General features: G+C 40.7%; 1 protein-coding gene across 2 annotated transcripts; it reads right to left on the reverse strand.

Moving 5' to 3' along the window:
* Positions 1-2,633: 2,633 nt before the first annotated feature.
* On the reverse strand, positions 2,634-7,704 carry LOC129774547 (cell cycle checkpoint protein RAD17). 2 transcript variants are annotated; one of them, XM_055778314.1, is made up of 6 exons: positions 7,576-7,704; positions 6,391-7,519; positions 6,138-6,331; positions 5,957-6,075; positions 5,723-5,878; positions 2,634-2,868 (listed from the first exon to the last, which is right to left on the reverse strand). In XM_055778314.1, the coding sequence occupies exons 1-5, from the start codon at positions 7,585-7,587 to the stop codon at positions 5,755-5,757; spliced, it is 1,578 nt and encodes a 525-aa protein (XP_055634289.1). In that variant the 5' UTR covers positions 7,588-7,704; the 3' UTR covers positions 2,634-2,868; positions 5,723-5,754. The 2 variants fall into 2 exon arrangements, with proteins under 2 accessions (XP_055634289.1, XP_055634283.1); XM_055778308.1 differs by lacking the exon at positions 2,634-2,868 and having other exon boundaries at positions 5,690-5,878.
* Between the last annotated feature and the right edge of the window lie 5,187 nt (positions 7,705-12,891).

Raw genomic sequence — 12,891 nt, forward strand, 5'->3', positions numbered from 1 at the left:
ATGAACAATCATCTTCTTGACAATTTCCGCCCCATCACTCTCCTAAGTTGTGTTGGGAAAGTCTTGGAAAAAATGATCAATCGACGCTTAACGACTTTTCTAGAGTCAAATAAGCTGATTGATCCCAGACAATTCGCATTCCGTGCGGGAAAAGGTACAGAAGATTGCCTTGTAGCAATCGAAAAAATCCTAGACGACGCAACTGAAAAACTACAGCACATTGATGTTGTTTCCCTGGATTTATCCAAGGCCTTCGATCGGGCATGGAGGTACCCAGTGCTGAAAAGCCTTTTCGACTGGGGGATTCGTGGGAGATTAGGTCTCTTCATTAAAAGTTTTCTAGAAAACCGGTCTTTCAAAACCGTTATTAACAACCACCAATCTTCTCTAAAAATCCCAGAAAACGGCTTCCCACAAGGCTCAGCACTTTCACCAACCCTCTTCAACATTGCCATGCAATCTCTATTCGAGATTATCCCGGACCATATAAAGGTCATAGTCTATGCAGATGACATCACTCTTATCTCTACGAGCTGCTTCGGCTTAATTCAGAGAAAGAGGCTTCAAAAAACCTTAGACTCCATCCAAAACTGGGCTCTAAAAACAGGTTTCAAAATTTCCCCGGAGAAATCCAAACACATACATATCGGAAAAGCTCTCAGAAGGAGAACCTATCTTCAGCTCAACAAAATCTCGATCCCTACAATGAGGACATTGAAAATACTAGGGGTCACTTTCGACAAGAAACTCAACTTCCTATCACATTCTCAAAAGACCAAAATAGCCACCAGAAAGAAACTGAACATCATCAAGGCTATCGCAGGCAACCTAGCCTCTGGTCATAGAAAGACGCTGCTAAATGTTGTAAATGTTTGGTTGGTCCCACAAATCCTTTACGGAATAGGCACCTTCAGCCGTGGAGGGGACAAGGTGTTAAACACCATTCAACCAATTTACAATAAAGCAATTAGGCTCGCAATTGGCGCTTTTCCCACCAGTCCTACTCTTGCTGTAATGGCAGAAAGTGGGCAACTTCCCTTCACCCACCTGGTAACAAAAGCCATCACCAATAAAGCCATCCGTCACTTGTCACTCCCCGAAAGCGACCACAATGTCCCATTAATACATAGGGCTAAAACATGGTTCAAAAATCTCACGAACAAAGATCTTCCCGATATATGTGAACGTTCATCTGCGACGGGAAGAAATTGGAACGTCAAACCGCCGAACATTAACCTTGAACTTCTCAAGGCAGTTCGGGCGGGAGACCCTTCTCCAAAAGTCAAAGCCTGCTTCAATAACCTCGTTGCATCCAATTTTCAAATCAACCACCAGGTATACACAGATGGTTCAGTCAGTGCCGATGGAGTTGGATGTGGAATCTTTGAGAGTAGATACACTGGTAGCTTTTCTCTTCCACCGCAATGCTCCATCTTCAGTGCGGAAGCTTTCGCTCTTTTAATAGCTACCCAAGAATGCACCCATGATCTCCTTCCCACCACAATATTCTCCGACTCAGCTAGCTGTCTCCATGATCTTCTGAGTGGAAACAGCAAACACCCATGGATTAAGCAAACAGAAGAGGCTGCTTCAAATAAAAACATCTCCTTCTGCTGGGTTCCTGGTCACTCAGGAATCCGCGGAAACACAGCCGCCGACATACTGGCCGGCAGCAAAATAGAACCCCCAGACATGCCCTGTCCTCCATCTGACATTGTCCGCTGGGTAAAACAGCAAGTCCGTGAAAGCTGGGACATAGGTTGGATAGACAGCCGTCCCACCCATCTTCTTCAAATTAAAAATTCCACTCTTCCTTGGGAGGACCGTCTCAATAGTAAGGAAAGGCAAGTCCTTACCCGTCTTCGAATTGGGCACACTAACTTCACCCACTCACACTTGTTCTGCAGAGCCGAAAAGCCCCAATGTGCTTGCAACGAAGCTCCGGTTTCCGTTAGCCATCTTTTACTTGAGTGTCAACATACCAAAGATGCTCGAGTCCGACACAACATAGGTCAGAGTCTCCGAGATATCCTCAGTAGAGACGAGACCCAAGAAACCAATTTAATTGCGTTTCTGAAAGAAACCGACTTCTTTGGTAAAATCTAAACCGAAATACTAAATACCTTGGAAATTGCATATTAAAGTTCGCCACTTCACAGTCATGTATGCGTGTTTATGTGTGTATACACATGTATGTACGGGTCGGAAGGAAGGTATTCATACATGTATATACACGCATTCAATAATAATAAATAACAAATAATATAATATATACTTTCATACCCACATCTATCTTCTATCCATTACATTATACTTTAATCAACTTCCTATTCCTACAGCCACACTCACCAAGGAGAATAAATTCATTAAATAAACCTCTCCATTTTTCAGCTATACTATATACCATTAAATTCAAAACCACTATATTTTATTATCTATTCAAACTGTATTTCATTTCATTTCACCCCACCCCACACCCACTCCTCCCCTCTTTCCTTCCCATACCACTCCCACCCCCTCCCACTCCACTAATCCCACCCAAATCCTTTCCACTCCTTTCCTTCCTATCCTCCTGAGAAGGGCCTTTTTGTTTTTTGGCTTTGGAACACGCCTTTCGCTGGGTCACTTGTGCTTCGTTACTGCTTTGGTCCTCGGATCAGTAAATTTTTACTTTTCTTTACAGCATATATTAAATATCTTATGAAGCATAGGATCCCTTCCTACCTTCTTCTTTAACCGAGAGTCGAGCGGACAGATCTGATGAGTGATTTTTTTTTTTTGGTTTCCCTTTCGCCAGTCCCCTCTGGGCTGGTTTTATTGTGGCTCTTCACTGGGCTAGAGGCGAATGAACTGCAAAGTTTAAAGCCTCTTAAAAACAAAGAAAGAAAGAAAGAAAAAATACATTCATTACGATTTGTTCGCTCGTTGGATTCACATGCAGGCTAAAAAGGGTCCTTTTCAGGATCACAAAATTATCTTCAATCTAAAGAGTTTATTGTTTTGTTATCACTCGATATCCCCATCTTGTTCGGCTAAACCTTGCTGTTTAGCGATTGCAATTGCCACTCGCCACAGCTTTCACAGTTGGAAAATTTCTTCCCATCCAGCTTGTGACATATTTTACAGTAAATTTCATTCAATGGCACGTCGCATTACCACCACTCAGTGTCGGATTGGAGGTAATTTTAACATGTAATTGAACATTTGCGATGACAGTGGTACAGTGTCGACTTTCAATGTGGGGTCATAATTTGGACCCCGAACTCTATGTTTACAAAAATGTCCAACTAAATATGTCGCATTACTGGTCCGTCCAATTAGCTAAATGTCGAGATAAGTGTAAATTACTGTACTTTCAATCTAGAAGCAATTTAAGAATTGGTGAAAATCAATAAGCTCAGAACAACTGCCAAATTCACATACTCATCATATCCTGGCAAACAAATTATGAAAAAATCAATTTGTGTTTTATTATTATTTTGGATATTGTTTTAGAAAGCATTGAACTGTATTTCCTAAACTCTTTTTTGGAAGGTTTAATGGCCCTGAAAAGCGCCTTGTTTTATGGAATGGTTCCAATTTAGAAAACTTAGTACTCGTGGTTTTGAAAAAAAAACATTTCGAACGCCCTCGATGCCACCTTGTTCTGGATTTGCCACCAAAGCAGTGTGTAAAAAGGACAAACTTTTTTCTTCTGCTACTTGATGCCGTTTTGCGATTGCGTTTGCCACTCGCCACTCGCTGCAACTGCCTGTTGTCTTGATGTCCACAGAACCGAATGTGTTAAGTTCCGAATGCGGGTTTTCTTATCGTCGCGAGCAGCTTTACCAGCTAACTCGATCACTTCGGCGGCCGAAACTATATAACGCCGGCTAGGTGGACTGGTGCACTGGTACTAACGCGCTCGGCCTAGCTACCCTTGCGGAGAACTCCAGATCAACACGGTTCGAGCGAGATTTTGCCTTTCCCTTCACTTTTCCTCCTTTACCATGTCCAGACATGGCTGCTTGGGTTGAATGAGAATGATCGTTACGGCAGCGAAGCGGGGATTTTTAAGCTGACTGGCTGGCTCGAGAACTACGCATGTGTGAGACTGCGACCAATGTTTCGTTCATTGTTTTCTTTTTCCTTTCCAATCGTGCTTTATTCTATTTCGCTGCTGCTCTGGTTGCCCGTTTTTGTCGGTACGATTTGAGGAGCACAAAATGGACCAATCAAAAATAGGCACATAGTGCATTTTGACAATGCTTCATATTTCACAATTATTCAATTATTTATCTCAAGAAAAATGAAATGTTATTCGTTATGATAGATGCGTAGATATATTTCCTATCAATTGATGCAAAAACCTTTGCGATCTATTGAGAAATGCTCGAGTTGTAAGCGTTCCAAATCTTGCATTTTTTCCTACTTGTTCAGTGCCTAGATTTCCATTTTACCCCCTATATCTTCCGGTTAGACGTAGTCCTTCGTCAAAAAGTTATGAATGAAATTACTTTTCCATTTCAAATATATTTTCTCTATACTAAAGTAACACTTTTTTTCTGGCGAGAAAAATTGGGTTCGATAATGAAAATTATCTTATATTGCTTTGATGAGCTTTTTTTCTTTATTTCATCCATACATAACACAGGCGCCATCTCGTCCAGGACCACAGAGGGCGGCTTTGGTATGTGATACGCACCATCTAATCTATCATTATCACTCGGTTATGGACACTGGTGAAGTGAACAAACAATACCTAACAACCAGACAAAACGGAGCCAAATCATTATCGAAGAGTTTAATAATGTAATTCTTCAAACGTATCCAAAATCAGCGTGCAGCAGATAGCCTAACGGAATCCTACGTCAACTATGCGGTCGTGTCTTGGACACAACCCTCCTGTGACTTTTTTTTTGCATAGGGCCACCCTAATCGGTATTAAACATATGGTAATTGGTACCCTAGCGGTATCACATATAGTTTACGTCCTATTCTCATGCCTACCAAGTTTTTTGTGCATAATTTCTTGAAAATCGTTTGAGCCGTTTCGGAGGAGTTCGACCACGAACATCGTGACACGAGATTTTATTTATAAGACTAGCTGACCAGGCAAACGTTGTTCTGCCAAATAAATTATTTCTAGTGAATATTTTGGGTGTTGAATAAAACACACTAATGTATTGAAGAATTTCGATAACTCATTGTGCTCATTCAAAAAGGCTTCCAGCTCGTCGGAGATGCTCCCTGCTTTAGATGAATTGATGTTACTTGTGTATTTGTGGATGTTCAATGAAGCGGGCGTTACGCCATCAGTCATTGAACAACCTAAATGAATTCGTTCTGTTGAAAAAACGAACAACGGTTAAATTATTAGAATATTTTTGACACAAAAATAATAAAATCGCAATTAAAAATAGGGAATTGGAGTCAAAATTTAGGGTCCACCCTATTCGGTATTAAATGTATGGTTATCGGTATCCTACCGGTATCATATATAGTTTACAACCTATTCTCATACATATCAAGTATTTTAAGTATAATTTCATCAAAATCGGTCGAGCAGTTTCGGAGGAGTTCAGTAACAAACACCGTGACACGAGATTTATATATATTATATATATATATATATATATATATATATATATATATATATATATATATATATATATATATATATATATATATATATAGATTTGATTTTGGACTTCGAATAAATCACGATATATTATTTACATACAATTTCAACAAAGTCAACGACATTGCTTGATGTTACGGCTTTTTACTCTCCTGAATAATATCCAAATAGGTTTTAAAATCCGTCATGAACAGCCCAGCTGAGATGGAACATGTCTTGAGGCCGAACTTTTCCAGCTGCTGTTCGTTGCAACGAGGACTTAGAAGAGGAAAAATACGAAAAAAATACAGCCATTCGGTTAGATTTAGCATACAAAGTAAGTCTCATATTATTCACCTCGGTTTGTTGTAAGACTTTTTCTTCTGAATTTGCTGCCAACCGCTCGCCGTTTTTCGATTGTTGATCATCATCCCTCGTACGACGACGTTCAATCCATGACCGGCCAATTGATCTTCCTGGGGGAAAAACGAACCAATGAAGACAAATGAAGAATAAATAACATATTGGCAAAACTTACTCTATACTCGCTCATAATCACATCCGCCAGACTGAGCGCATCTGCCGCTCCAATGATGTCATCGATATCGGTAAACCGCATCACGTAATTGGAATGGATCAGCGAAATCATCGAGCTGGGCTGAGAAATGAACGCATCGGTCAACTCCTCCGGCGCATGGTGAAACTTTTTCGACCCGTCCTCCATGACGTTAACTGAAACACGATTGAATTACAATATAATTTCTATCTCGTTCCATCCGTTCTAAACTCACACTTCGGATTGAAGACCCGTCCCAGTGCGTGCATCAGCGTCAAACTCTCGTTGCAGCCGACCGACTTCAGTTTGTGTTCCCGCTTCTTACCCCGCCCACTGCTCACAGTTCCCGTCGTATTCAGGGCCTGCCCTGCTCCATTCACGATCTCCGTTGCCAGCCCTGGGACATCCTTTAGCGAGGCAAAGTGAACGTTCAGCATTGCGTTCCGCAAATCGCCCTGCGAGGACAGTATAATGCTGTCGATCGTCTCCTGCGCCGGAACCCGGTACTGTTGGGCCCTATCGGACGATACCAGAAGCGAACAGAGTCGTTTCACGGCCTTCTTCAGCAGAGTGCCCGAAACACTATTGAACGATACCTGTGCGATTTGGAAATCCTGCACAACAGCCGGCGGAAACAGATTGTACACGATGTCCAGCCGTTTGTTGGAGGTCTCGGTGGCGATGAATACCAATGGAGACGCACCCACCTCCCAGTAGGTTTCCAGTGAGCGCTGGAAGGACTCTGGGTTTCTGAGGAAAACGTTCGGAAAGTCCTTCACCAGCAGAAGCTTCCCACTGGACTGTGCTTCGAATATCGAACAGTAGCGGGACGTTTTGTACAGAAATTCATCGAACAGCTGCTGCTGACCTGCCCTGTATGTAACTTCTTCCTTCGCTCCATTTTCAAAATCATAGTTTTCATTGGAGAACAAATCCACATCGACCGGGGAGGTCCACTCGCAGACCTCATAGTTGAGCTCCCGAGCGATTGTCCTAATTGTAGTGCTTTTCCCCGTGCCGGATGGTCCGGAAACTAGCAGTATAGCCACCGGATCGGTATCCTTCACTCGGTCGTATGTTTTAAACCACTGCTGGATTTCTTCGATCTTTTTCGCGTGTACTGCCAGCTCTGCGACGGATTTCGGTTCAAAATCTACCGACCAGTCTGTTTGACGGGCTTGTTCACTTGTTGGAGCTGCTGTTGTCCGGTTACGTTCAACGTGTGAAAAGCTGCTGGTTTTGGTTAGTTTAGTTTTCTTACTCGCCGGCAGTTGTTCGCTCACGCTCGTCAGCAGGGCAGAGTGGCTTCTCGTGACCGTTGGCGGTTCCACGTCGAAGGCGGAACTGAACCATCGCTTGGTTTTCTTAAATGAAAGTTATTCGTATTTATTGTGAAATGTGGTTAACTCGACGTTCTTACATTTGATTTCATCGCACAGGTCTTTTGTAGATTTAATGAAATAGACTAGGATTATGTATTTATTTATGTTTTATTATTTTCGGTAATTCTAATTACAAACGTAACTAGATTTGTTTATTTTGATCAGGAACTGAATTGAAGGTGGATTCTACGAATTGCTTTATTCTAGGCACAGACATTGGAACCAGATGAAAACGTTGATTTACACTGAGGAAATTTTGGTAAATGCTACCAATCTATAGTCACTTTCTACCGTAATAATTATTAGTATATCTTGAGAAGAGAATTTACATACGGTTGGTAATATTTAGAGAAAATATGATGCTATTGCGTAGTTTCCTACCATTGATTTTTCTGAGTGCTCTCATTCTGGGTCATGCGGATAGATTCAAATTGGCGATGTAACTACAAATCTACACCTAAGCGGCGCTGCGGTGAAAGTGATTTTTTTTTGACGTAGGATTACGTCTTTCGAGAACATATTGGGGTACCAATTGAAAATCGAAAATCGACCACATCGTGAAAATTGTCCAATTTCAAACGCTTATTGCTCAGTCATTTAATGATGGATTGATGAAATTTTCGCGTCAATCGATTTCGGTACTTCATAACAATTTTTTATATTGAAGGTAATAATATGTCATGAAACTAACTATCGAACAATTGAAAAATCTCAACCCCTATTCTAACGGAAATACCCACTTCTGATTGGTCGAATTGACGACACATGCGGCGGGTCCCTAACAGAGACATCAAAACCAAGCTGCCTGGGGGAAATCGGCATTGCAAATACATAAAAGTAGTGGGAGCTTTTGTTCCCACCTAGAGATATCTAAATTTTTCGTTTATTCGATTATCGATTAATCGTCAGATCATTTTTAAATATTCGATTCATTCGAATAATTGTCTTTCAGTACTCGATTAATCGAGCGAATATTTTTATCTTGCAATAATAATGAACAGACATTGCATAATAAAAAAGATTATGATATTATAATTTTACAAGTTACATTAAATATAATTGTAAAATAAACATTGAGTAGAATCATGGTTTTTGAATGAAATGATATTTCAGTATATTGATAAATTCACCATTTCATGATTTTTGTATCACGTTGTCTATCGGGTTGCCGATATCAGATGGTCGTTGTCGGATTAAAAAAATCCATAGCCTAACTCTTGACCTAAAAATGTATTGACCTTGAAAATGGTTCCTTTTTTCGCGATTACTGTGAGAACTATTCGATGTATTTATATTTAGATTTTTCATTATTCGATACCAAATTACTCGATTATAATCGTATCAGAGCACAACGTTTTTGCATTTATTGCAGATATTCGATTATTTGAATTAATCGAACGATTAACCGACGTCTCCATTCCCACCGAAATGTGTTCCCTAACAGAGACATCAAAACCAAGCTGCCTGGGAGAAATCGACATTGCAAATACATGAAAGTAGGGGCAGTTTTTGTTCCAACCGAAATGTGTTCCCTAACAGAGACATCAAAACCAAGCTGCCTGGGAGAAATCGACATTGCAAATATATGAAAGTAGGAGCAGCTTTTGTTCCTACCGAAATGTATTCCCTCACAGAGACATCAAAACCAAGGTACCCGGGGGAAATCGGCATTGCAAATATATGCAAATCGGGGGCATTTTTATATTGCCAGTAAGGTGAGTGATTCGATTAATTCTAGCAAATAAAATTTAAATTTGGAATTTAATGTTGGTTGCTTCTTGAAATTTCATATCAATAACCGATCGTGTATTGCGAAAAATTTAGCAGAAGTATAAAATTGTATATGGTAGCAGTTGTGTTAAAAATGACTTGAAATATGAAACGATTTATTTCAATTTTCATAAATAAAAACTATGGTGTGTTCCCGCTCGAGAACGGGTCGTTTGGTTTAAGCTGTCTGTTTTGTTGTGTTCATTTTTACTCAAGGAAAGTTAATGCGGCAGGAAAAATTGGAAAAGTGAAGAAATATTAGAAAAGTGATTTCCTATATGCTCTACATTTAGTATCAGTTGTTGTTAGTCCAATTCAAATCCGCATTGAGTTGAATAAACACACAGAAAGTAAAAGTATGTTTTCTTTATACTAAAGTAACATCCCAGCAAACATTAAATCGTATAATTTTGCACGTGCTAAGTCTTACAAGAAATCAGAATAAATCATAATTGCATATAATATCAATCAAAGTATGTATCGTGTATATTTGATATCGCATAAAATGTAAGAACTCGATTTTATATATCATTATTAAATTAAGTCGCAATTCGGTATAATACATATCAGTTTTATGATGTACATTGTCATAAAATATATTTAATCCGCACCATATGCGTATATAACGCTGATGCAGTTTGTGTGTCGTGTAAGCGTATAATTTAAATCGATTCAGTACTGCATTAAGTCGTCTTGCATGCTGACGAAAATCATGAAACAGATGAGAAAAATTGATAATTGTGTTCAGTATTGGTAATTATCTTATATTACATTGGTGAGTTTTTTTTTACTTTATTTCATCCATACATAACTTATGAGGCCAAAAAGTCTAGAATCACTAAGGGCGGTTTTCATCATATCTCGTTCCACTTCGGTATTTTTTATTTGATACGCACCATCCAACGACTGTTTACGGTAAACACCCTGTGGAGTGAACAAACAATTCCCAACAACCAAACAAAACGGCCCTTTTCAGGACCACCAAATCATTATCAAAGAGTTTAACAATGCAATCCTCCAAACATATCCAAAATCAACAGATAGCCTAACGGAATCCTACGTCAATTATGCGGTCGTGTCTCGGACACAAACCTTCTGTGTCTTTTTTGAGCGGGACGAAGTTCGTCGGGCCAGCTAGTAGACTAAATATAAAAGTTTGTTATGTATTAAAACTATGGAAAAATGTCATACAAATGTGTGTGTGTCAAATGTGAGTCAAATATCTTCGATGCGATGAATACCCAGCAAACATTAAATCGTATAATTTTGCACGTGCCAAGTCTTACAAGAAATCCGAATAAATCATAATCGCATATAATATCAATCAAAGTATGTATCGTGTATATTTGAAATCGCATAAAACGGTAACGGTATTGAATTAAAGAGACTTTAAACTCAGAGAGTTCATTCGTCTCTTGCCCTTGAGGGCGGGAAATTTAACTGAAGGAAAACTAAGAAAAACTATTGCAAAATTCGTTATTCTCGCTCGACTCAGTCCTAGTAACCGCTATGGATGTATGTCGTATCGCCGCACCCTACACGGCTCTGGGGCCAAAAACACAACCAAACAAATGGAGCAGGGAAAAAGCCCCTTTTAGTGTGCTAGAGGAGCTCGCTTCTAAAAAGGGCGTAAAAAACCTGCTCATCTTTTGCTGAAATTAGAAGAGAAAACAAACGTAATTTTATCAGTATAGGTAGATTTAGTAATTTGACATTAGATCTGATCGAATAAACCTGTATCCTTTAGGAAATCGATGGTCCTTTTTTGCTCGACGGCGTCGTCCGATAGTGCTGTCCTTATGGTGTCTGCAACCTGAAACTTTATTCTTGAAGCATTAAATTTAGGGCATGTGATTAATATGTGTTCCACCGTGAGTCTTACATTGCACGACTCACATAGTGTTGGTTCCAATCTACGCATGATAAATGTGTGTGTTAAAAATGTATGCCCGATACGTAAACGTGTCAGACATACTTGAGTAGATCGGAGAATACTATCCTTCCAGGGAAGGGTAGTATTCTGGATCCTTCTTAAGAAGAGGTCACGGGAAAAAACCCAACTGTTCTCCCAGCTCAATCTGAGGGATTGCATGACCCATTTGATGGTGTCATTTGCTGGGTGGGAGGTGGTCCATAGTTCGGAGAGCCTACCCTCCTTGGCGAGACGATCAGCCTGTTCATTACCCTGGATTCCGCAGTGCCCTGGGACCCAGCAGAAAGTGATGTCCTTCCCTGTAATTTTTTCCTCAATGCTTTGTATCCAAGGGTGTTTACTATCGTCACTTTGTAGCGCCCGTAATGCACTATAGGAATCCGAGAAGATCACCACTTTACTGTCGTTATCACAGAGTGATGTCGCGACAAGGAGAGCGGCAATTTCGGCGGAGTATACCGAACATATGGAAGGCAGTTGGAATTTTAGCTCCGTGTTATTGGCAAAAACTCCAAACCCTGTTAGGTTTCCGTCAAAAGACCCATCTGTGAAGATTTTGTGGTGGGTGTGATACTTGTTATGAAGGTGGTTATTAAAACAGGCCGTAACAATGCTGCTGGCTTCCCCAGCCCTGACAGCATTTTTGATTGACCAGTCTATCTTTGGCGGATGTGCATGCCATGGGCGTTGACCGACTATGCTTAATGGGGCAATAGTCGGGAGGGTGACTTGGCTAATATTTTGCAGCCAAATGTTGGCTCTGGAGTAAATGGATAGGAGATCCGGGTATTTCTCGGACGTCCGGATGGCTTTAGTGGCTAGGATATTTGTGAGGAAGTGTTCGAAAGGAACTACGCCGGCCTCCACAAGCAGAGCGTTTATTGGGCTGGTCTGAAGGGCTCCTGATGCATATCTAATCACATTATGGTAGACAGGCTTTAAGTAATTCAAGTGAGCCCAAGAGGCACGGCTGAAAAGTTCGATGCCGTAACGAATTTTAGAGAAGATAATGCTTTTGCCTATGTTGTAGATGGTTTTACGAGAACTCAAGCGGCATCGGCCACCAAGAGCTTTCACCAGCCGCAGGCGGCACTTCATACTAGCTTTAGCATTTCTGAGGTGTTGTCCGAAAGATAGTTTACTGTCAACCAACACTCCGAGAATTCGGACAGAACTGACTCTCTTAATAGGCCTGCCATTGATTAGACATGTTCTAAACCTTTTCCTATGACCTTTACATTTGCAGCAGTGCATTATATTAGACTTCTCTGCCGAAAACTTAAACCCGATGGAATTTGCCCAGTTACTAACCGCCGAGATTCCTTCCTGCAGTCTTCTGCGGGTCATTTCTGGGAAAGCATTTCTTGCCATCAGCAGTAGATCGTCTGCATAGGCCAGTACCTCGGTGTTTTTAGGGATAACCTCTAGAACCGACTGCATAGCAACGAGGAAAAGGGAAACTGATAGAACCGAACCTTGTGGTACTCCGTTTTCTAGGCAACGGTGATCCGAAAGTACTCCTCCGAAGTAAACTTGAAAACCTCGATTGGTGAGGAAACAGCGAAGAATGTTGAAGAGGGAGCCTTCAAAACCCCATCGGTGGAGTTGATCGATAATGTTATGACGCCATGTGGTATCGTAGGCTTTGGCT

This window comes from Toxorhynchites rutilus, chromosome 1 (assembly GCF_029784135.1).
Source record: "Toxorhynchites rutilus septentrionalis strain SRP chromosome 1, ASM2978413v1, whole genome shotgun sequence".
In the NCBI taxonomy this organism is placed as follows: domain Eukaryota; kingdom Metazoa; phylum Arthropoda; class Insecta; order Diptera; family Culicidae; genus Toxorhynchites; species Toxorhynchites rutilus.

Excerpts from the sequence above, each read along its gene's own strand:
- LOC129774547 (XM_055778314.1), bottom strand. Across the intron at positions 6,332-6,390 it reads ACGGGTCTTCAATCCGAAGT|TTAACGTCATGGAGGACGGG; the intron begins GTGAGTTTAGAA and ends ATCGTGTTTCAG. Across the intron at positions 6,076-6,137 it reads TGATTATGAGCGAGTATAGA|GAAGATCAATTGGCCGGTCA; the intron begins GTAAGTTTTGCC and ends TTTTTCCCCCAG.